The 20,943-nt window shown below is 47.7% G+C and overlaps 1 protein-coding gene across 4 annotated transcripts in view; it reads left to right on the top strand.

Moving 5' to 3' along the window:
• Nucleotides 1–20,943, top strand: part of LOC112267417 (protocadherin-16-like) — a 210,692-nt gene that overhangs the window by 176,685 nt on the left and 13,064 nt on the right. For all 4 annotated transcript variants that reach the window (XM_042297354.1, XM_042297353.1, XM_042297352.1 and 1 more), the window contains exons 7-18: nt 389–532; nt 730–1,006; nt 1,891–2,078; nt 2,236–2,332; nt 2,619–2,776; nt 6,029–6,514; nt 11,358–11,721; nt 15,504–15,743; nt 16,775–16,900; nt 17,497–17,706; nt 17,862–18,157; nt 18,430–18,680. In XM_042297354.1, coding sequence (XP_042153288.1) covers nt 389–532; nt 730–1,006; nt 1,891–2,078; nt 2,236–2,332; nt 2,619–2,776; nt 6,029–6,514; nt 11,358–11,721; nt 15,504–15,743; nt 16,775–16,900; nt 17,497–17,706; nt 17,862–18,157; nt 18,430–18,680 — 2,837 coding nt within the window. The remainder of the gene's footprint in view (nt 1–388; nt 533–729; nt 1,007–1,890; nt 2,079–2,235; nt 2,333–2,618; nt 2,777–6,028; nt 6,515–11,357; nt 11,722–15,503; nt 15,744–16,774; nt 16,901–17,496; nt 17,707–17,861; nt 18,158–18,429; nt 18,681–20,943) is intronic.

Raw genomic sequence — 20,943 nt, 5'->3', positions numbered from 1 at the left:
GGGACTATCCAAATAAAGTGGAACCCTTTATTGTCCCCAAGAGGAAAATAGTCTTGGATACAACTGATATTGAGGGCAGGTTTCCCAGACCCAGACTATACTAATCCTACCCTGGAGTAACAACCATTTGAATTTCCATTGAAAGCGATTTCTGTTGTCCAAAATAGGCTTCATCCAAAATAGGCTTCATCTGTATCCTGGAAACCGGCCCAATATCTGCTGCACATCATGTATACTGTTCATCCACAGGTTGAAAGGGGAACATTGTCTTGGACACATTTTTCTGTATATAACAATAGACATAATATCTCACATATCAAACAGAACTGTCAGTTCTGTAATGTTTTGTATGTATTTCTGATGAATTACTTAATTCATCCATCTACAGGTGCGAGCTCTGAGCCTGGACACCACGGGTTCAGGCTCCTCCTCTCCACTGGCGTACTACCTGAGACCTGACGGAGACGCAGCAGGGTTTGGCATTGCAGCAGACAGCGGCTGGCTGTTTGTGAAGAGCGCCCTGGACAGAGAGGTGAGGGACATGTGACAGGAAGATATAGAAACTTGTCCAGACCCGCACACTGAATGCTTCTTAGCCACTTTGATTGATATCGATCATGTTGGTCTTATTCATCTGACATTAGACTTCTTTAGAGGCCTGAAAACGTCTGACAAACTTGAATTGAAAGTGTCATGTCCTTTAAAAGTGTGTCCATGACCTTTGCCCAGGTGAAGGACATGTACATGTTGATGGTTCTGGCCACGTCGGGCCACGGGCAGCTGAAGAAGACGGGCAGTGCCACGGTGAGGGTGTCGGTGACCGATGAGAACGACAACTCACCTCGTTTGACACAGGAGAGGGCTTTCCTGGCCGTGAGAGAGAACCTTCCGGCGGGTTCAGGGTTCGGACGGGTTTCGGCTATGGATCGCGACTCAGGGCTCAACGGCAGGCTCAGTTACAGACTCCTACACCCAGACAGAAGCTTCCAGATCAACTCACACACAGGTAGTTCAAAGACTGGTTAATGAATGGACTAAAAAAAGATACACTGAGTGTACAAAACATTAACAACACCTTCCTGATATTGAGCCCCCCCCCATTTGCCCTCAGAACAGGCTCAATTTGTCTGGGCATGGACTCTACAAGGTGTCGAAAGTGTTCCACAGGGATGCTGGCCCATGTTGACTCCAATGCTTCCCACAGTTGTCAAGTTGGCTCGATGTCCTTTGGGAGGTGGACCATTCTTGAGACACACGGGAAACTGTTGAGCAGGAAAAACTCAGCGGCGTTGCAGTTCATTACACAAACCGGTGTGCTTGGCACCTTCTACCATATCCCATTCAAAGGCATTTTGTCTTGCCCATTCACCCTCTGAATGGCACATACACAATCCATGTCTCAATTGTCTCAAGACTTAACACACTCCGTGTATAATAACTTTATATTTACCACAGGAACTTCAGATGTGGCACTCAGAATAGACACACAACACCACAATTGACATGACCATTCACCCTCACTCATTCTCCTACTGCAGCTCCCTGTGCTGTATGTTCTCTGTGAAAATAAATCAGGTTAGCTGCAGTGTTGAGTGTCCTGCTGGGCCCTAATTGGCCTGCTGTGAGATTGTGTGTAGCCGCTCTCGAGATAACTCTAACCTTCACTGCAGCTGTTCAGGTTGCTGCCATGCCTGTGTGTGTGTGTGTGTGTGTGTGTGTGTGTGTGTGTGTGTGTGTGTGTGTGTGTGTGGGGTGTGTGTGTGTTTGTGATCAAAGATGACATGCTCTCCCTTTAATTTCTCATCATTACTTCTCTCCCTCCCGTTTCTCTCACTCTCTCTCTTTCTCCCTCCTTCCTCTCTCCCTGTGTCCTCTCCCTCTCTCCCTCAGGTGAGATCAGTACCCGTGTAGGTCTGGACAGGGAGCAGCAGAGTAGTTACCAGGTGTTGTTGGTGGTCCAGGATGGAGGTACTCCCCCGCGCAGCGCTACAGGGACAGCCTTCATCACCGTCCTGGATGAGAACGACAACACTCCCTCCTTCAGACACAGCCAGCCTGGCAGAGGACTGACCATGCAGGTGATAGTGAGGCTGCGTCCCAAATGGCAGCCTATTCCCTATATTGTACACTACTTTTGACCAGGGCCCTTAGGGCATGGGGTCTCACATGATATGTTAGTGGTCAGCGTTGAGAAGGAAACAAGTCACCGTTTTACCTTGTGATTTCATTCCGTAGGTGATGGAGGGCCAGGCATCAGGTCTACTGCTGGGGAAAGTACAGGCCAAGGACCCTGATGAGGGAGAGAACGGCACTGTGTACTACTCCATGTCAGGTGAGAGAGGGATGGAAGAAGGAAGAGAGAGAGGGAGAGAGGGAGAGAGGGAGAGAGGGATTGTGTATAAGTTAATGATTGAAGAGTAATTTGCTATTTTCTGCTGTTGAGTGATTATGTGAGGAATGCATTGTTTTCCTCTGGCATTGTTTCCAAAAACAACTCTGTGTAACAATTTGTAGCTGGACTCACTCACTCACTCACTCACTCTGTATCTCTCTCTCTCGGTCTCTCTTTTTCTTTCGCTCTCTTTTTCTCCCTCCCTCCCTCCCTCCCTCCTCTACAGGTCCCAGAGCAGAGCGTTTCTCTCTGAACCCGACTACTGGTGAACTGCGTTCCTCCTCTCCTCTGAGTCACTCTGACAGAGCTGAGTACAGCTTCACTGTGTCCGCCACTGACCGAGGCCAGCCATCTCACAGCGCTACCTGTACACTACACATACAGGTGAGACCCCTAACCCCTAGCCCATAACTCCTTCCCTCTCACAGCGCTACCTGTACACTACACATACAGGTGAGACCCCTAACCCCTAGCCCATAACTCCTTCCCTCTCACAGCACTACTTGTTCACTACACATACAGGTGAGACCCCTAACCCCTAGCCCATAACTCCTTCCCTCTCACAGCGCTACCTGTTCACTACACATACAGGTGAGACCCCTAACCCCTAGCCCATAACTCCTTCCCTCTCACAGCACTACCTGTACACTACACATACAGGTGAGACCCCTAACCCCTAGCCCATAACTCCTTCCCTCTACCTGTACACTAGGTGAGACCCTAACCCCTAGCCCACCTGTACACTACACATACAGGTGAGACCCCTAACCCCTAGCCCATAACTCCTTCCCTCTCACAGCGCTACCTGTACACTACACATACAGTTGAGACCCCTAACCCCTAGCCCATAACTCCTTCCCTCTCACAGCACTACCTGTACACTACACATACAGGTGAGACCCCTAACCCCTAGCCCATAACTCCTTCCCTCTCACAGCGCTACCTGTACACTACACATACAGGTGAGACCCCTAACCCCTAGCCCATAACTCCTTCCCTCTCACAGCGCTACCTGTACACTACACATACAGGTGAGACCCCTAACCCCTAGCCCATAACTCCTTCCCTCTCACAGCACTACCTGTACACTACACATACAGGTGAGACCCCTAACCTCCCCATATACAGGTGAGAGCCCTACCTCAGACTACTATCTCCTATCCCCTACCACCTTTCTTCTCACAGATCTAGCTGTATCCTAATCATAAAGGTCAGAAAACTACTGATCATAGCCAACACCAATCTATCAAATATCCCATATTTAACTAAAGTATTGGGAGAAGTACTACGTCAAGCTTGCTCTAGAAGTCTGGCTCTAGAAGTCTGGCTCTAGAAGTCTGGCCCCTCACAACAGTCATTCCAAATAGACGTGGCAGTCTGATTTCTGACAACCTTCCTTCCTTCCTTCCTTCCTTCCTTCCTTCCTTCCTTCCTTCCTTCCTTCCTTCCTTCCTTCCTTCCTTCCTTCCTTCCTCACTTCTCCTTCCCTGTGACTTTTCAAAAGAGATGGAAAACTACAGTAGGTATGAATCAAGTGCTCCCATCTGGCCCATGATGATCACCAGCTGTGATTGCTCTGATCAAGACCATACTGAATGACTTCAACACTTTTAATACAGTAGCCTCACTTCAATACGACACCGCCTGGGATATGCACCCACGTAAAATACACCATTCAAGTTAATTTAATTAATATTTAATATACAACTTAATAGTGACCGACCAGGCCAGCACAATGGAAGGAACTCTGTAGCTGTAAATCCAAGATGCATCCCAAATGACACCCTATTCCCTGTATGGTGCACTTCTTTTGACCAGTGCCCTATGTAGGGAATAGGTTGCCATTTGGAACGCAGACCGGAATCTCTAAGGTTCCAGGAAAATAGAAGGGTCTTGTAATGGCTGCAGTAAAACAGTGTCTCTGTGTTCTTTATTTCTTTTATTTTTTCCTTCCCTCATTTCTCCTGTTCTTCTGACGTGAAGAATGTGAGTAATAATTAGTGTGTAATAGGATTTAACATGGCTGTGTTGTTCTTGTCTGTTGACATGTTTCTATCAGAGCCCTCGTCCAAGACAAGTACAGCAGTAGGGACAGGATATGATCTCACAAATTCTAACGCTTGTTGACATTCAATTTGCCGTCTAATGTGGAGTTAATTAATAGATTGTCATATTATGTTTCATAAAGAGCATGGGCTGTTTAGTGACTGCCAACATAGTGGTGCTGTATAGTGTACCTATGGTTTATCAAGGTATTGTAGGTTGTAATTGTAATGAATTAAGCATCAACAAGTATTTGTTGAGGAGAAAAATGGATAAGAGTACAAAACTATTTTATTTTCCTTCCTCTCTCTCTCTTTCTCCTTGTCTTGCTCTCTCTCTCTATTTCTCCTGGTCTAACTCTCTCACTTTCATTCATTTATTCTCGCTCGCTCTCGCTCTCTCTCGCTCTCTCTCTCTCTGTCAGATATTTAAACCCTGTGACTCCATCCCCTGCTTTGAGCGATCTGAAAAACAGGCTTATTAGAACAATGTGGTGTATGTGTAACTTCTGGTGCCTGTTGCCATACAAAGGGAGCGATGTGTCAAAGCTGAAGTCTTTCATGTTCTTCTGATTGGTCATCAAGGGAGGTGTAAAAACTCAATACTGTAGACGCCCGAGTCCAGACCACTGCAGTGAGATCTGAAAGCTCACTACAATTTCCTTTTTTGATTATGTTGACTTTTATCCCTTATTATTTTTCCTGGCAGTGACATGCCTATCTGATTAAACGTGATTAGCACTAGCAGGCCTGTTGTGGGAGTTTGTAAAAAACTCTTAAAACGTTCAGTTTCTTTTATTCACAGTGAGAAAAGAGAGTGGGAGGGTGGAAATCTGTTGCAGGTTCACAGCGTCCCATTGAATATTTGGATTCTTTAGCGTTGTATTGGAAAATGTAGCTCCAACTGCCACAAGGCATGTATAATGGTCTTTATTAGACACATAGCGTGAGTCTGCTGAGTGTTAATGTTCAGCTATCTAGCTAAATGGATTATCATTAATGTCAATGATTTTCATAGTTGCTCAAAATGTTCCTCAAAGGTTAACAGATTGTTTGAAGATCCCAGTTATAAAAAACATTGATTAGCTAGCTACTAATTTTGTCCTCCAGCCAGCTCTCGGTATTGAACCTGGTGATGAAGTTAGCTGCCTACAAACCTTTAACACCAATATATTGATGATATATGCTTACCATATCCCTATGGCTCTGTCTATAGGTCCTGAGTGGTGTATTGAGGATATACAGTATGCTTACCATATCCCTATGGCTCTGTCTATAGGTCCTGAGTGGTGTATTGAGGGTATACAGTATGCTTACCATATCCCTATGGCTCTGTCTATAGGTCCTGAGTGGTGTATTGAGGATATACAGTATGCTTACCATATCCCTATGGCTCTGTCTATAGGTCCTGAGTGGTGTATTGAGGATATACAGTATGCTTACCATATCCCTATGGCTCTGTCTATAGGTCCTGAGTGGTGTATTGAGGATATACAGTATGCTTACCATATCCCTATGGCTCTGTCTATATGTCCTGGTTGGTATATTGAGGATATACAATACGCTTACCAATTCCCTATCTCTCTGTCCACAGGTCCTGAGTGCGAGCAGAGCTCCTTCCAAAGCCAACTCCCTCTCCATATACTTAAACTCCGTCGAGGAGGCCAAACCGGGCTCTGTGATTGGCTCTGTGAAGTCACATGACAGCTTAGAGCTCCCTGAGGCTGGTCAGGTGACCTATACGGTGGTGGGCGGGTCAGACCGAGACGGAACGTTCATGGTGGACCGTCAGACAGGTGACGTGTACCTGGCAAGGGAGCTGGACTACGAGCGATCTGCCCGCTACACACTACAGATAGAGGTGGACGACTTCTCCATGACATTACCCAGCAGCCACCTGGTGCAGCTGGACATCGAGGTGAAGGACAGTAACGACCACGCACCCTACTTCCCGGAGGACCCCGTTACCATGGTGATACCTGAGAACATGGAGCCTGGGGCATCCATCTACACCTTCCAGGCCTCGGACCAGGATGGATCAGGACCCAACAGCCTGCTGACCTACTCCATCCTGCACCAGGTAGGGTTTGGGGGTTAGGGTTAGGAGGTTAGGGTTAGCAGGTTAAGGTTAGGAGGTTAGGGGTAGGACCCACAGGTTAGAGAAGCAAAAATCAGTAACAGATACATTGATGTTTCAAATTCCAGACCGGTGGTGAAAATTGGAGATGTACTCACTGGCAACTAGACCCTCTCCTGCCGTTGTGCCCTTGAGCAAGACACTTAACCCCTTAAACTAGTGGTTTAGGGAGTAGAGCAAAAGAAGGAGGTTAGGGTTAGGAGGTTATGGTTAGGAGGTTATGGTTAGGAGGTTGGGATTAGGAGGTTAGGGTTAGGAGGTTAGGGTTAGGAGGTTAGGATTAGTTTTAAAAAATGTTTTTATTTATTTCACCTTTATTTAACCAGGTAGGCCAGTTGAGAGCAAGTTCTCATTTACAACTGCTTAGACAACAAGATTAGACAACAACACAGAGTTACACATGGAATTAACAAACGTACAGTCAATAACACAATAGAACAAATCTATGTACAGTGTATGCAAATGAGGTAAGACTAGGGAGGTAAGGCAATAAATAGGCCGTAGTGGCGAAGTAATTACAATTTAGCAATTAAACACTGGAGTGATAGATGTGCGGAAGATGAATGTGCAAGTAGAGATACTGGGGTGCAAAGGAGCATAAATAAATAAATAAATAACAATATGAGGTAGTTGGATGGGCGGGGATGAGGTAGTTGGATGGGCTATTTACAGATGGGCTATGTACAGGTGCAGTGATCTGTGAGCTGCTCTGACAGCTGATGCTTAAAGTTAGTGAGGGAGATATGAGTCTCCAGCTTCAATGATTTTTGCAATCCGTTCCAGTCATTGGCAGCGAACTGGAAGGAAAGGCGGCCAAATGAGGAATAGGCTTTGGGGGTGACCAGTGAAATATACCTGCTGAAGCGCATGCTATGGGTGGGTGCTGCTACGGTGACCAGTGAGCTGAGATAAGGCGGTGCTTTACCTAGCAAAGACTTATAGATGACCTGGAGCCAGTGGATTTGGCGACGAATATGAAGCGAAGGCCAGCCAGCGAGAGCACACAGGTTGCAGTGGTGGGTAGTATATGGGGCTTTGGTGACAAAACAGATGGCACTGTGATAGACTGCATCCAATTTGCTGAGTAGAGTGTTGGAGGCTATTTTATAAATGACATTGCCGAAGTCAAGAATCGGTAGGATAGTCAGTTTTACGAGGGTATGTTTGGCAGCATGAGTGAAGGATGCTTTGTTACGAAATAGAAAGCCGATTCTAAATTTAATTTTGGTTTGGAGATGCTTAATGTAAGTCTGGAAGGAGAGTTTACAGTCTAACCAGACACCTAGGTATTTGTAATTGTCCACATATTCTAAGTCAGAACCTTCCAGAGTAGTGATGCTGGATGGGCGGGCAGGTGTGGGCAGCTAATGGTTGAAGAGCATGCATTTAGTTTTACTTGCATTTAAGAGCAGTTGGAGGCCACGGAAGGAGAGTTGTTTTGCATTGAAGCTCGTCTGGAGGTTAGTTAACACAGTGTCCAAGGAAGGGCCAGAAATATACAGAATGGTGTCGTCTGCGTAGAGGTGGATCAGAGAATCACCAGCAGCAAGAGTGACATCATTGATGTATACAGAGAAAAGAGTCGGCCCGAGAATTGAACCCTGTGGCACCCCCATAGAGACTGCCAGAGGTCCGGACAACAGGCCCTCCGATTTGACACACTGAACTCTGTCTGAGAAGTAGTTGGTAAAACAGGCGAGGCAGTCATTTGAGAACCCAAGGCTGTTGAGTCTGCCGATAAGAATGTGATGATTGACAGAGTCGAAAGCCCTGGCCAGGTCGATGAATAGGGCTGCACAGTATTGTCTTTTATCGATGGCGGTTATGATATCGTTTAGGACCTTGAGCGTGGCTGAGGTGCACTCATGACCAGCTCAGAAACCAGATTGCATAGCGGAGAAGGTACGGTGGGATTCGAAATGGTTGGTGATCTGTTTGTTAACTTGGCTTTCGAATACCTCGGAAAAGTAGGGTAGGAGAGATATAGGCCTGTAACAGTTTGGGTCTAGAGTGCCTCCCTCTTTGAAGAGGGGGATGACCGCGGCAACTTTCCAATCTTTGGGGATCTCAGATGATACGAAAGAGATGTTGAACAGGCTAGTAATAGAGGTTGCAACAATTGCGGTGGATAATTTTAGAAAGAGAGGGTCCAGATTGTCTAGCCCAGCTGATTTGTAGGGGTTGAGATTTTGCAACTCTTCCAGAACATCAGCTATCTGGATTTGGGTGAAGGAGAAATGAGGAGGTCTGGGCAAGTTGCTGTGGGGGGTGCAGGGCTGTTCACCAGGGTAGGGGTAGCCAGGTGGAAAGTATGGCCAGCCGTAGAAAAATGCTTATTGAAATTCTCAATTATCGTGGATTTATCGGTGGTGACAGTGTTTCCTAGCCTCAGTGCAGTGGGCAGCTGGGAGGAGGTGCTCTTATTCTCCATGGACTTTACAGTGTCCCAGAACTTTTTGGACTTAGTACTACAGGATGCAAATTTCTGTTTGAAAAAGCTAGCCTTTGCTTTCCTAACTGCCTGTGTGTATTGGTTCCTAACTTCCCCGAAAAGTTGGGGCTATTCGATGCTAATTCAGAACTCCACAGGATGTTTTAGTGCAGTCAGGTCTGGAGTGAACCAATGGTTATATCTGTTCCTGCTTCTACATTTTTTGAATGGGGCATGCTTATTTAAGATGATGAGGAAAGCACTTTTAAAGAATAACCAGGCATCCTCTACTGATGGAATGAGGTCAATATCCTTCCAGGATTCCCGGGCCAGGTTGATTAGAAAGGCCTGCTCTCTGAAGCGTTTTAGAGAGAGTTTGACAGTGATGAGGGGGTGGTTGTTTGACCGCAGACCCATTACAGATGCAGGCAATGAGGCAGTGATCGCTGAGATCCTGGTTGAAGACAGCAGAGGTGTATTTAGAGGGCAGGTTGGTCAGGATGATATCTATGAGGGTGCCCGTGTTTACAGATTTGGGGTTGTACCTGGTGGTTCATTGATAATTTGTGTGAGATTGTGGGCATCTAGCTTAGATTGTCGGACGGCCGAGGTGTTAAGCATGTCCCAGTTTAGGGCACCTAACAGTACGAGCTCTGAAGATAGATGGAGGGCAATCAATTCACATATGGTGTCCAGGGCACAACTGGGGGCAGAAGGTGGCAACGGTGACAAGTGGCAACGGTGAGAGACTTGTTTCTGGAAAGGTCGTTTTTTAGAAGTAGAATCTTGAATTGTTTGGGCACAGACCTGGATAGTATGACAGAGCTCGGCAGGCTGTCTCTGCAGTAGATTGCAACTCCGCCCCCTTTGGCAGTTCTATCTTGTCAGAAAATGTTGTAGTTAGGGATGGAGATTTCAGGATTTTTGGTGGCCTTCCTAAAGCCAGGATTCAGACACGGCTAGGACATCCGGGTTGGCAGAGTGTGCTAAAGTAAAAAAAAGGGAGGAGGCTTCTAATGTTAACATGCATGAAACCAAGGCTTTTACGGTTACAGAAGTCAACAAATGAGAATGGGGAATGGGAGTGGAGCTAGGCGCTGCAGGGCCTGGATTAACCTCTAAATCACCAGAGGAACAGAGGAGGAGTAGGATAAGGGTATGGCTAAAGGCTATAAGAACTGGTTGTCTAGTGCGTTCAGAACACAGAATAAAAGGAGCAGGTTTCTGGGCGCGGAAGAATCGATTCAAGGCATAATGTACAGACAACGGTATGGTAGGATGTGAATACAGTGGAGGTAAACCTAGGCATTGAGAGACGATGAGAGAGGTTTTGTCTCTAGAGACATCGTTTAGACCAGGTGAGGTCACTGCATGTGTGGGAGGTGAAACAAACGGGCTAGCTAAGTCATATTGAGCAGGGCTGGAGTCTACAGTGAAATAAGACAATAATCACTAACCAAAACAGCAATGGACAAGAGATATTGACATTAGGGAGAGGCATGCGTAGCCGAGTGATCATAGGCACCAGTGGGAGGCTAGGCGAGCTGGAGACATGGCGATTCAGACAGCTAGCGGGCCGGGGATAGCAGGCTAGCAGAAGTGCCTTAGGGGGAACGTCTCGACGGAAGAAGTCTGTTGTTGTAGCCCCCTCGGACGGTTACGTTGGCAGACCAGTTGTGTTGGATTGGCAGGGCTTTATGTAGGCAGTAAAAGGTTCCAGGCCAATTGGCAAAATAGGTATTGAAGCCCAAGAAGTTGGCTGATGGACCTCTAACACAGGTTAGGGTTAGGAGGTTAGGATTAGGAGGTTATGGTTAAGAGGTAGGGGTAGGAGGTTAGTGTTAGGGTTAGGAGGTTAGGGTTAGGTTATGGTTCGGAGGTTATGGTCAGGAGGAGGTTAGGTGGTTAGGGTTAGGAGGTTAGGGTTTGAAGGTTAGGGTCAGGAGGTTAGGGTTAGGTGGTTAGGGTTAGGAGGTTAGGGTTAGAACCCAGGGTTAGAGAAGCAAACATCAGTAACAGATACATTGCTGTTTCAAATTCCAGACCGGTTGTGAAAATTGGAGATGTACTCACTGGCAACTAGACCATCTCCTGCCGTTGTGCCCTTGAGCAAGACACTTAACCCCATAAACTAGTGGTTTAGGGAGTAGAGCAGAATAATTATTTATATCTCTGCAGATGAACTAAAAAAGTCATTCTCTTCTGTATTCTCTTCTGTTTCAGTACCCTGGACTAATAAAGTTATATTGTATTTGACTCTATTCCAGTACCCTGGACTAAAAACATTCTATTCTATTCTACTCTGTTCCAGTACCCTGGACTGATAAAGTTATATTTAATTCTACTGTGTTCCAGTACCCTGACCTCCCTGACATCCTGACCCTTCACCCTTCCACTGGCGTCCTGACCCTGGCGCAGGAACTGGACCATGAGGTTACTTCCTCCCTCATCCTGGTCGTACAGGCGACAGACTCCGCCCTGAACGGCAGCCAGCGGCGCTGGGGCTCCGTGACAGCGAGGGTGTTTGTGACAGACGAGAACGACAACGCTCCAGTGTTTAGCTCGCCTTCCGCGGTCAGTGTCATGGAGGACCAGCCTGTGGGCTTCGTGGTTCTCTACGTTGTGGCGCGAGATGCCGACCAGGGGGAGAATAGACGGGTCAGCTACTTCATCGAGACTGGCAATGCTGGAGGGACGTTCAGCCTCAACCCTAATACTGGTGGGTCATTTAAACAACTCCTAGTGTGATGGAAGTGGCTTGGTGAGCCACGCTCACAGAAAGGTAACCTAGTCTGAGAACTGAATACTTTTGTCAGCTCCCCAAGCTAATGCCTAGGCTTTAGCTCAGCTGGATAACACAGCCTTGTGGCATGCAGGGGACGAGTTCAAACCCAGTCGGTAACACTGGCACACGGTATTGTTTTCTCACGAGAGCAATCATGTAGTTGCCAGCTGTACTGTAAACACATGGTGTGATGTCAGAAGGCTATTGGTACCATATTACTAGCTTGCATGTGGTTGAGTCTGTGAGAGAGTCTCATAAGGTTCAACCTATAATCAGGCCCCAGCACAGTTAAAACAGTATAAACAGGGAAGTGTGAAGAGATGTCGTGTGAGAGACGAATCAGAGTTAACGAAGTTACCCCAGTACATTGCGTATGCCTGCCTACCTGAGCGCTAAACCCTACCACCACCAACACTGCTGCAGCTGTAACAACCACCACCGCTGTAAGTAACGATCCAGCTATCTGGCTGCAGTTTAACTACTTTTTCCATAGCAGAAGGCCGCAGCGAGTGTGGCTGGCAGTGAACATACACTGCTAGACACGCAACGGGCAGGGCTGCCGTGCTGCGCTGAGATTACACACACACACAAACACCAGGCCTGCAATGCATCGCTGAGATTAGGGCTTCCCTCTCCTTCTCGTTACCTGGCCCTGGGAGCAGAGGAAAGAGAGGGCACAGCACTGACTCCATTTCAATTTCATGCTTTAATGAGCCGCAACCGTCAAAGAGAGAGTGAGGCGGGAGGGGAAGGAGGGATGAGGGGGGTTATGTTGGTTCTGTTTTAAGTTTTTGGATTTGTTGTTTTCTCTCTGTATCTCCGTACTCTCTGAGATAACTTGCCCCAGAGCCTTTAGTATGGTCAGAGTTAGTGGCTGGAATAGTTTCAGCCGTTGTGACTCCTCAGTGATCCCATCCTAAGCCTGGTCACTAATAACACATGGGTAGAGAGAGAGAGAGAGAGAGAGAGAGAGAGAGAGAGAGAATTCCAGTCTCTTTGGTTTACGTAGTGTTTTATTGTGTATGTATGGTTGTATTAGAGTAGAGCAGTCACAGTTCTGAAGACTGAGGTGAACTAAGGTAAAGATGTTTCCTTGCTCTCACATGTTTCTTCTCATGTTAGACATTCTATTAGTTTCTTCTATGAATAGGATTAGTCTAGGGAACAGTGTCGTCTTACACAAATTGATACAAATTTAAAACTTTCAGGGGCAAATTCTCAGGCCTAGATTAAGCCTACTCCTGGACCAAAAAATATCCTAAATAAAGAGGTTTAATCCAGGAGTTGACTGGGATTCATCTGGATCAAAGGGAAACTCGACACACATAGTTTGATGATTTAATATTTCCATTGAGCCCAGAGGTGGAAAGAACCCTTAATAGAGTTAGGAGACACCCATCCTCCACCCAGAAGTATCCACGGTTACCATGATCTGTAGTAGGCTTCTCCTACACAGCTCCCTGTTGTACTGGTGTAATGGGAACCTAACCAAAACAGAATGTGTAGAGATGGGACCGTTTCTCCTGTCATCGTAGACCCTGGCCTGGGCCGGTGGACAGGATAGGACAGGAGCAGACCAGGTGGTCAGAGGATTGACTCATGCCATTAACTGTCATTATACTGACTAATTACCTGCATTGCTGGAACCAGTTCAAGATGGGCAAGGCATGAACGTATACACACACACACACACACACACACACACACACACACACACACACACACACACACACACACACACACACACACACACACACACACACACACACACACACACACACACACATACTACTGGAATCAATATGGCCTCTCTCTGTGACACACCTGATAGATCTTGACAACTTCCTGTTTCTATCGCCTCAGCCGACCAGGGGATTCTTTGGTTCCTGATTGGTGGGGCAGTGGGGGAGGGGTGGAGCCAGGGTCAACGCATGTCTCACACACCACAACAAAGCCCAGAAGACCAAACTGCAAATAGTGTGCGTGTGTGTGGGTGTTATCAAAGTCTCAAAAGAGGGACTGAGTCACACACACACAAACACACACACACACACACACACACACACACACACACACACACACACATGCAGTTCTAATCGCTCCTTTAATGGTTCCCAGCAGTCTGAGGTTGGGGTTCTTTGGTGTTTTGTTTCTGCCTTTCATGGGAATAGATCCACACACACAGATGACTGGGTGGACAGGGTGGGTGGGTGTGTGTAAGTAAGTGAAGCTCTTGGCAAGGAGCAGCGCTTGGCCTCCGACGGAGAGGGAGGAATCACTGGTGAAAGATGAAGCTACCAGAGAAGTGAAGCTAGCAGTGAAAGTTGAAGCTAGCAGAGTTGTGAAGCTAGCAGAGTGTTGGAGCTAGCAGTGAACGTTGACGCTAATGGAGTGTTGGAGCTAGCAGTGAAAGTTGAAGCTAGCAGAGTGTTGGAGCAAGCAGTGAAAGTTGAAGCTAGCAGTGTGTTAAAGCTAGCAGTAGAAGTTGAAGCTAGCAGAATTGCGCTGGACCACAGGGACCTTTCACAGGGTGTGACTGCACAATAGGTAGGGACAGGGACCAGCTGAGTCTGCGTCCCAATAGCACCCTGCATCCCAACTAAGTTCACTACTTTTGACCAGGGCTCTCCCTAGGCTCTCTCTCCAACCTTGAATATGTATCATCTCATCTCCTCTCCTCCACCCCAGGCTCTCTCTCTAGCTCCTCTCCTCTCCTCCACCCTCGGCTTCCTCTCTAACTCCTCTCCTCTCCTCCACCCCAGGCTCCCTCTCTAGCTCCTCTCCTCCACCCTAGGCTTCCTCTCTAACTCCTCTCCTCTCCTCCACCCTAGGCTTCCTCTCTAACTCCTCTCCTCTCCTCCACCCTAGGCTCCCTCTCTAGCTCCTCTCCTCTCCTCCACCCCAGGATCCTTCTCTTACCCCTCTCCTCCACCCCAGGCTCGCTCTCTAACCCCTCTCCTCTCCTCCACCCCAGGCTCCCTCTCTAACCCCTCTCCTCTCCTCCACCCCAGGCTCCCTCTCTAACCCCTCTCCTCTCCTCCACCCCAGGATCCTTCTCTTACCCCTCTCCTCCACCCCAGGCTCCCTCTCTAACTCCTCTCCTCCACCCCTGGCTCCCTCTCTAACCCCTCTCCTCTCCTCCACCCCAGGCTCCTTCTCTTAAACCTCTCCTCCACCACAGGCTCCCTCTCTAACCCCTCTCCTCTCCTCCACCCCTGGCTCCCTCTCTAACCCCTCTCCTCTCCTCCACCCCAGGATCCTTCTCTTACCCCTCTCCTCCACCCCAGGCTCCCTCTCTAACTCCTCTCCTCCACCCCTGGCTCCCTCTCTAACCCCTCTCCTCCACCCCAGGATCATTCTCTTACCCCTCTCCTCCACCCCAGGCTCCCTCTCTAACTCCTCTCCTCCACCCCAGGCTCCCTCTCTAACCCCTCTCCTCTCCTCCACCCCTGGCTCCCTCTCTAACCCCTCTCCTCTCCTCCACCCCAGGATCCTTCTCTTACCCCTCTCCTCCACCCCAGGCTCCCTCTCTAACTCCTCTCCTCCACCCCTGGCTCCCTCTCTAACCCCTCTCCTCCACCCCAGGATCATTCTCTTACCCCTCTCCTCCACCCCAGGCTCCCTCTCTAACTCCTCTCCTCCACCCCAGGCTCCCTCTCTAACTCCTCTCCTCCACCCCAGGCTCCCTCTCTTACCCCTCTCCTCTACTTTTCCAGGTTCTCTGTCTATCCTGAAGCCCATCGACCGGGAGGAGCAGGTCCTGTTCAACCTGACCATCGTAGCCCAGGACTACGGGGTACCAGCGCTCTCATCCAGCCAGCTGCTGTCTGTCCAGGTCATCGACGTGAACGACCAGGTTCCCTGGTTCCAGGAGAACCAGTACCAAGCCCAGATTACAGAGAACCAGCCTGCAGGAACCACTGTTCTGGTGGTGTCGGCCTCCGACCTTGACCAAGGTGAGAGATGCTAGGCTTGAGCTCAGTGGGCTAACACAGGAGATTCAGTCGTTACATACATAGTATACAGCACTGACAAGCACATGACTGTAAAGCCCTCATCATAAACTATATGTTATGGTGGCTTTCTTTATGACATAGTAATATACAAAGTACACATGATGACACACAGTTCTTCTACATATTTGCTGTACTGTTTCTTAAAAAAAATTGAACTCAGTGTCAGCCAGCAGAGCCTCTTGTTCTAAGTGTTGATCCTCCATGTGTTCAACGTATGTTCACATCATCAGCATCGGCAGTAACAGTTGGTTTTAATTGAAGACCGTGCTGGGGGACGGTGAGTGTGTGTGTGTGTCTGTTTGTGTGTGTGTGTGTGTTCACATTCCCCTGGAGTTAGTCAAGAGCACATAACCCAGAAGGATTATAAAGTTTCTCTCCAGGGTGATTAGTGGGGTAAGGTGATGGTGCCAGAGTCTTTCTCTGTTAGCACGCTATCACACACACACACACACACACACAATCTACCAGCCTCCGCCCACCCTGGTGCAGCCCAGCCATCCGCTTACACAGCAAAACCATCTACAAACAAATAAAAACAGGAATGCTGCTGTCTTTGCTCTTTTTGGTGAGAAAAAATTATCGTGTTTTCTTTCGCAACACTTATTTGCGCATGTTTTCAGTGCCCAGGGGTAGAGAGGGCTCAAAGTATAACATGACTGAATGGAATAGGACTCTGCCGGCCCAGCTCCCTATGAAAGTGATGTCCATTTGACTTACACAGCCGGCTCCAATCCTTCTCCCTACCACTTCCCCTTGGCCCTAACCCTTTGATGTTTTCAAACTGTATCTGTAAGATGGAAGCAATATTGTGGAAGCTCCACCACTGCTGCAGTGTGTATACCTACCCAGACCCTTCACATCTTCAGAACATTGAAGGTAAGGGCCAAGGGGATGGTGTAGGCTGCTGACAGATAGTATTCGGGTTTGACTTCATATGCTCCTTCTCTCTCTTTCTGTCTCTCTCTCGCCAGGTACCAATGGCCAGGTGACATATGGAGGCATCTCTGATGAGGGTTTCAGCATTCACCCAGCTACAGGTGTTATAACCACCACTAAAGCCCTGGACAGAGAGGCACAGGAACAATACACACTGACAGGTAACTGGCTCTCACCATAACATTTTACCCTGTCCCCTGACCCTTAACCCGTAACCCCTCAGCCTGACTCCTGGCTCTAACCCTGGTCCTTAACCCTGACCCTTATCCTAATCCTAACCACTAAAGCCCTGGACAGAGAGGCCCCACAACTGTACACTCTGACAGTTAACTGGCCCTTTATATGAGGAACCCACAACATTCCAAACTGGCCATGTTTTTATAGTTCTTATTTTATGGGATACATGAGTGGTACAATGGCCATGCTGGTGTTATTTTCTCTGTTTGTCTTAAATCTCTCTAAGAAACACAATATGGTTTAGTTAATAAATACATAACAAACACTTTTAGACTGCTGAAGCCTTGTTTAAGGGGAGGCAGGGTAGCCTAGTGGTTAGAGCGTTGGACTAGTAACCGGAAGGTTGTGAGTTCAAACCCCCGAGCTGACAAGGTACAAATCTGTCGTTCTGCCCCTGAACAGGCAGTTAACCCACTGTTCCTAGGCCGTCATTGTAAATAAGAATTTGTTCTTAACTGACTTGCCTAGTAAAATAAAGGTTAAAATGTAAAAAAAAAAATCCTAATCTACCCTTTTCCAGTGTATGCCCGAGACGGTGGCATGCCTCCTAACTTTGCCCGGGCGTCAGTGAGGATCCAGATGTTGGATGAGAATGACAACGCCCCAACGTTCAGTAGACTGTACTACAGTCTGGAGGTGCCTGAGAACATGGAGGCTGTTGAGCTGTTCACCCTCAGAGCTACGGACCTGGACACTGGAGACAGCGGAGAGATGACCTACAAGATCACAGGTAAGATCCAACTATTTGTAGATCACAGGAATTTATAATTTACTGATCCATTGATCGCAATTGTGAGATTTTCCTTTCATATTCTGCATCTCTTTCTCGCCTCCTCCTCGCTTCCTTTTTCCTCTTCTGTTTCTCCCACTTCCTCCCTCCTCTAGCAGGCGACCTATCAGGTGACTTCCGTGTGGACAGGAAGTCAGGGGTTCTCTCCACCTCCAGACCGCTGGACAGGGAACGTAGGGCCAGGTACAGTCTGACAGTGACAGCCCTTGACGGGGGCTCTCCGGCCCTGAGCAGCACGGCCACAGTAGAGGTCACTCTCCTGGACGTCAACGACCACAGCCCCCAGTTCACCAGCCCCAGCTACACCGCTGACCTCTCTGAGGATGCTCCTATTGGCTCCCTGGTGCTGGAGGTCTCTGCTACTGACCTGGACCAAGGGTCTAACAGCCAGGTACACAGACTGAACTCATAGGCTTGCGTCCCAAATGGCACCCTAGTCCCTACATAGTGTACTACTTTTGATTAGAGCCCTATGACTCCTGAGCCCCCTTAAGGTTTGCCAAATGTAGCATAACACTTTTGCCACCCTTTATGACATTTTGCTAACAAAAGGAAGCCATCTATCTAGACCTTCAAAGGGTTAATGAAGGCTTCATTAAGCATTAAAAGTGATGTTACTTTTTGTAATCTAATCTAATCGACTGTGCTCTGTTCTCATCCCAGGTGCTGTACTTCCTGTCGCGCGGTTCCCAGGGCATGTTCATCATTGACCAGCACACGGGACATGTCATCACCGCCGCGCCGCTCGACCGGGAACGAACCGCGTCGTACACTTTCGATGTCTGTGCCACAGACTCGTCCCCCGCCAGCCCACGCAACTCCACCGCCACGGTCAATGTGTATGTACAGGACGTGAACGACAACGCTCCATTCTTCATCCAGGACCCCCTCGTCATCAACATCTCAGCCTCCAGGTAGGTAGCCTACAGGTTAGCGAACAGGAAGTTTGTCAGTTCGAATCCCATGTCTGACAAGGAAGAATCTGGTTTGGAGTGGGCTTGCATCTGGAGGGTTTATCTGTACTGTTTTGTCTTTCACATGTCTTCTTTGTTGCATGCCACCATCTACTGTTGTGTGTCTTAGATGCCATCACCTGCTGTTGTGTGTCTTAGATGCCATCACCTGCTGTTGTGTGTCTTAGATGCCATCACCTGCTGTTGTGTGTCTTAGATGCCACCATCTACTGTTGTGTGTCTTAGATGCCATCACCTGCTGTTGTGTGTCTTAGATGCCATCACTACTGTTGTGTGTCTTAGATGCCATCACCTGCTGTTGTGTGTCTTAGATGCCATCATCTACTGTTTTGTGTCTTAGATGCCATCACCTGCTGTTGTGTGTCTTAGATGCCACCATCTACTGTTGTGTGTCTTAGATGCCATCACCTGCTGTTGTGTGTCTTAGATGCCATCATCTACTGTTGTGTGTCTTAGATGCCATCACCTGCTGTTGTGTGTCTTAGATGCCATCACCTGCTGTTGTGTGTCTTAGATGCCATCACCTGCTGTTGTGTGTCTTAGATGCCATCACCTGCTGTTGTGTGTCTTAGATGCCATCACCTGCTGTTGTGTGTCTTAGATGCCACCATCTACTGTTGTGTGTCTTAGATGCCACCATCTACTGTTGTGTGTCTTAGATGCCACCATCTACTGTTGTGTCTTAGATGCTATCACCTGCTGTTGTGTGTCTTAGATGCCATCATCTACTGTTGTGTGTCTTAGATGCCATCATCTACTGTTGTGTGTCTTAGATGCCATCACTGCTGTTGTGTGTCTTAGATGCCATCACCTGCTGTTGTGTGTCTTAGATGCCATCATCTGCTGTTGTGTGTCTTAGATGCCATCATCTACTGTTGTGTGTCTTAGATGCCATCACCTGCTGTTGTGTGTCTTAGATGCCATCATCTACTGTTGTGTGTCTTAGATGCCATCATCTACTGTTGTGTGTCTTAGATGCCATCATCTACTGTTGTGTGTCTTAGATGCCATCATCTACTGTTGTGTGTCTTAGATGCCATCACCTGCTGTTGTGTGTCTTAGATGCCATCACCTGCTGTTGTGTGTCTTAGATGCCATCACCTGCTGTTGTGTGTCTTAGATGCCATCACCTGCTGTTGTGTGTCTTAGATGCCACCATCTACTGTTGTGTGTCTTAGATGCCACCATCTACTGTTGTGTGTCTTAGATGCCACCATCTACTGTTGTGTCTTAGATGCTATCACCTGCTGTTGTGTGTCTTAGATGCCATCATCTACTGTTGTGTGTCTTAGATGCCATCATCTACTGTTGTGTGTCTTAGATGCCATCACCTGCTGTTTGTTCTTAGATGCCATCACCTGCTGTTGTGTGTCTTAGATGCCACCATCTACTGTTGTGTGTCTTAGATGCCACCATCTACTGTTGTGTGTCTTAGATGCCACCATCTACTGTTGTGTCTTAGATGCTATCACCTGCTGTTGTGTGTCTTAGATGCCATCATCTACTGTTGTGTGTCTTAGATGCCATCATCTACTGTTGTGTGTCTTAGATGCCATCACCTGCTGTTGTGTGTCTTAGATGCCATCACCTGCTGTTGTGTGTCTTAGATGCCATCACCTGCTGTTGTGTGTCTTAGATGCCATCATCTACTGTTGTGTGTCTTAGATGCCATCACCTGCTGTTGTGTGTCTTAGATGCCATCACCTGCTGTTGTGTGTCTTAGATGCCATCACCTGCTGTTGTGTGTCTTAGATGCCATCATCTACTGTTGTGTGTCTTAGATGCCATCACCTGCTGTTGTGTGTCTTAGATACCATCATCTACTGTTGTGTGTCTTAGATGCCATCATCTACTGTTGTGTGTCTTAGATGCCATCATCTACTGTTGTGTGTCTTAGATGCCATCATCTACTGTTGTGTGTCTTAGATTCATGTTTAGAACACATCACCTGCTGTTGTGTGTCTTAGATGCCATCATCTACTGTTGTGTGTCTTAGATGCCACCATCTACTGTTGTGTGTCTTAGATGCCATCATCTACTGTTGTGTGTCTTAGATGCCATCATCTACTGTTGTGTGTCTTAGATGCCATCATCTACTGTTGTGTGTCTTAGATGCCATCATCTACTGTTGTGTGTCTTAGATGCCATCACCTGCTGTTGTGTGTCTTAGATGCCATCATCTACTGTTCTGTGTCTTAGATGC

This window comes from Oncorhynchus tshawytscha, linkage group LG14, assembly GCF_018296145.1.
Source record: "Oncorhynchus tshawytscha isolate Ot180627B linkage group LG14, Otsh_v2.0, whole genome shotgun sequence".
NCBI lineage: Eukaryota > Metazoa > Chordata > Actinopteri > Salmoniformes > Salmonidae > Oncorhynchus > Oncorhynchus tshawytscha.
Note: the sequence above shows the minus strand (reverse complement) of the source record. Positions and strands in the feature narration are given on the sequence as shown.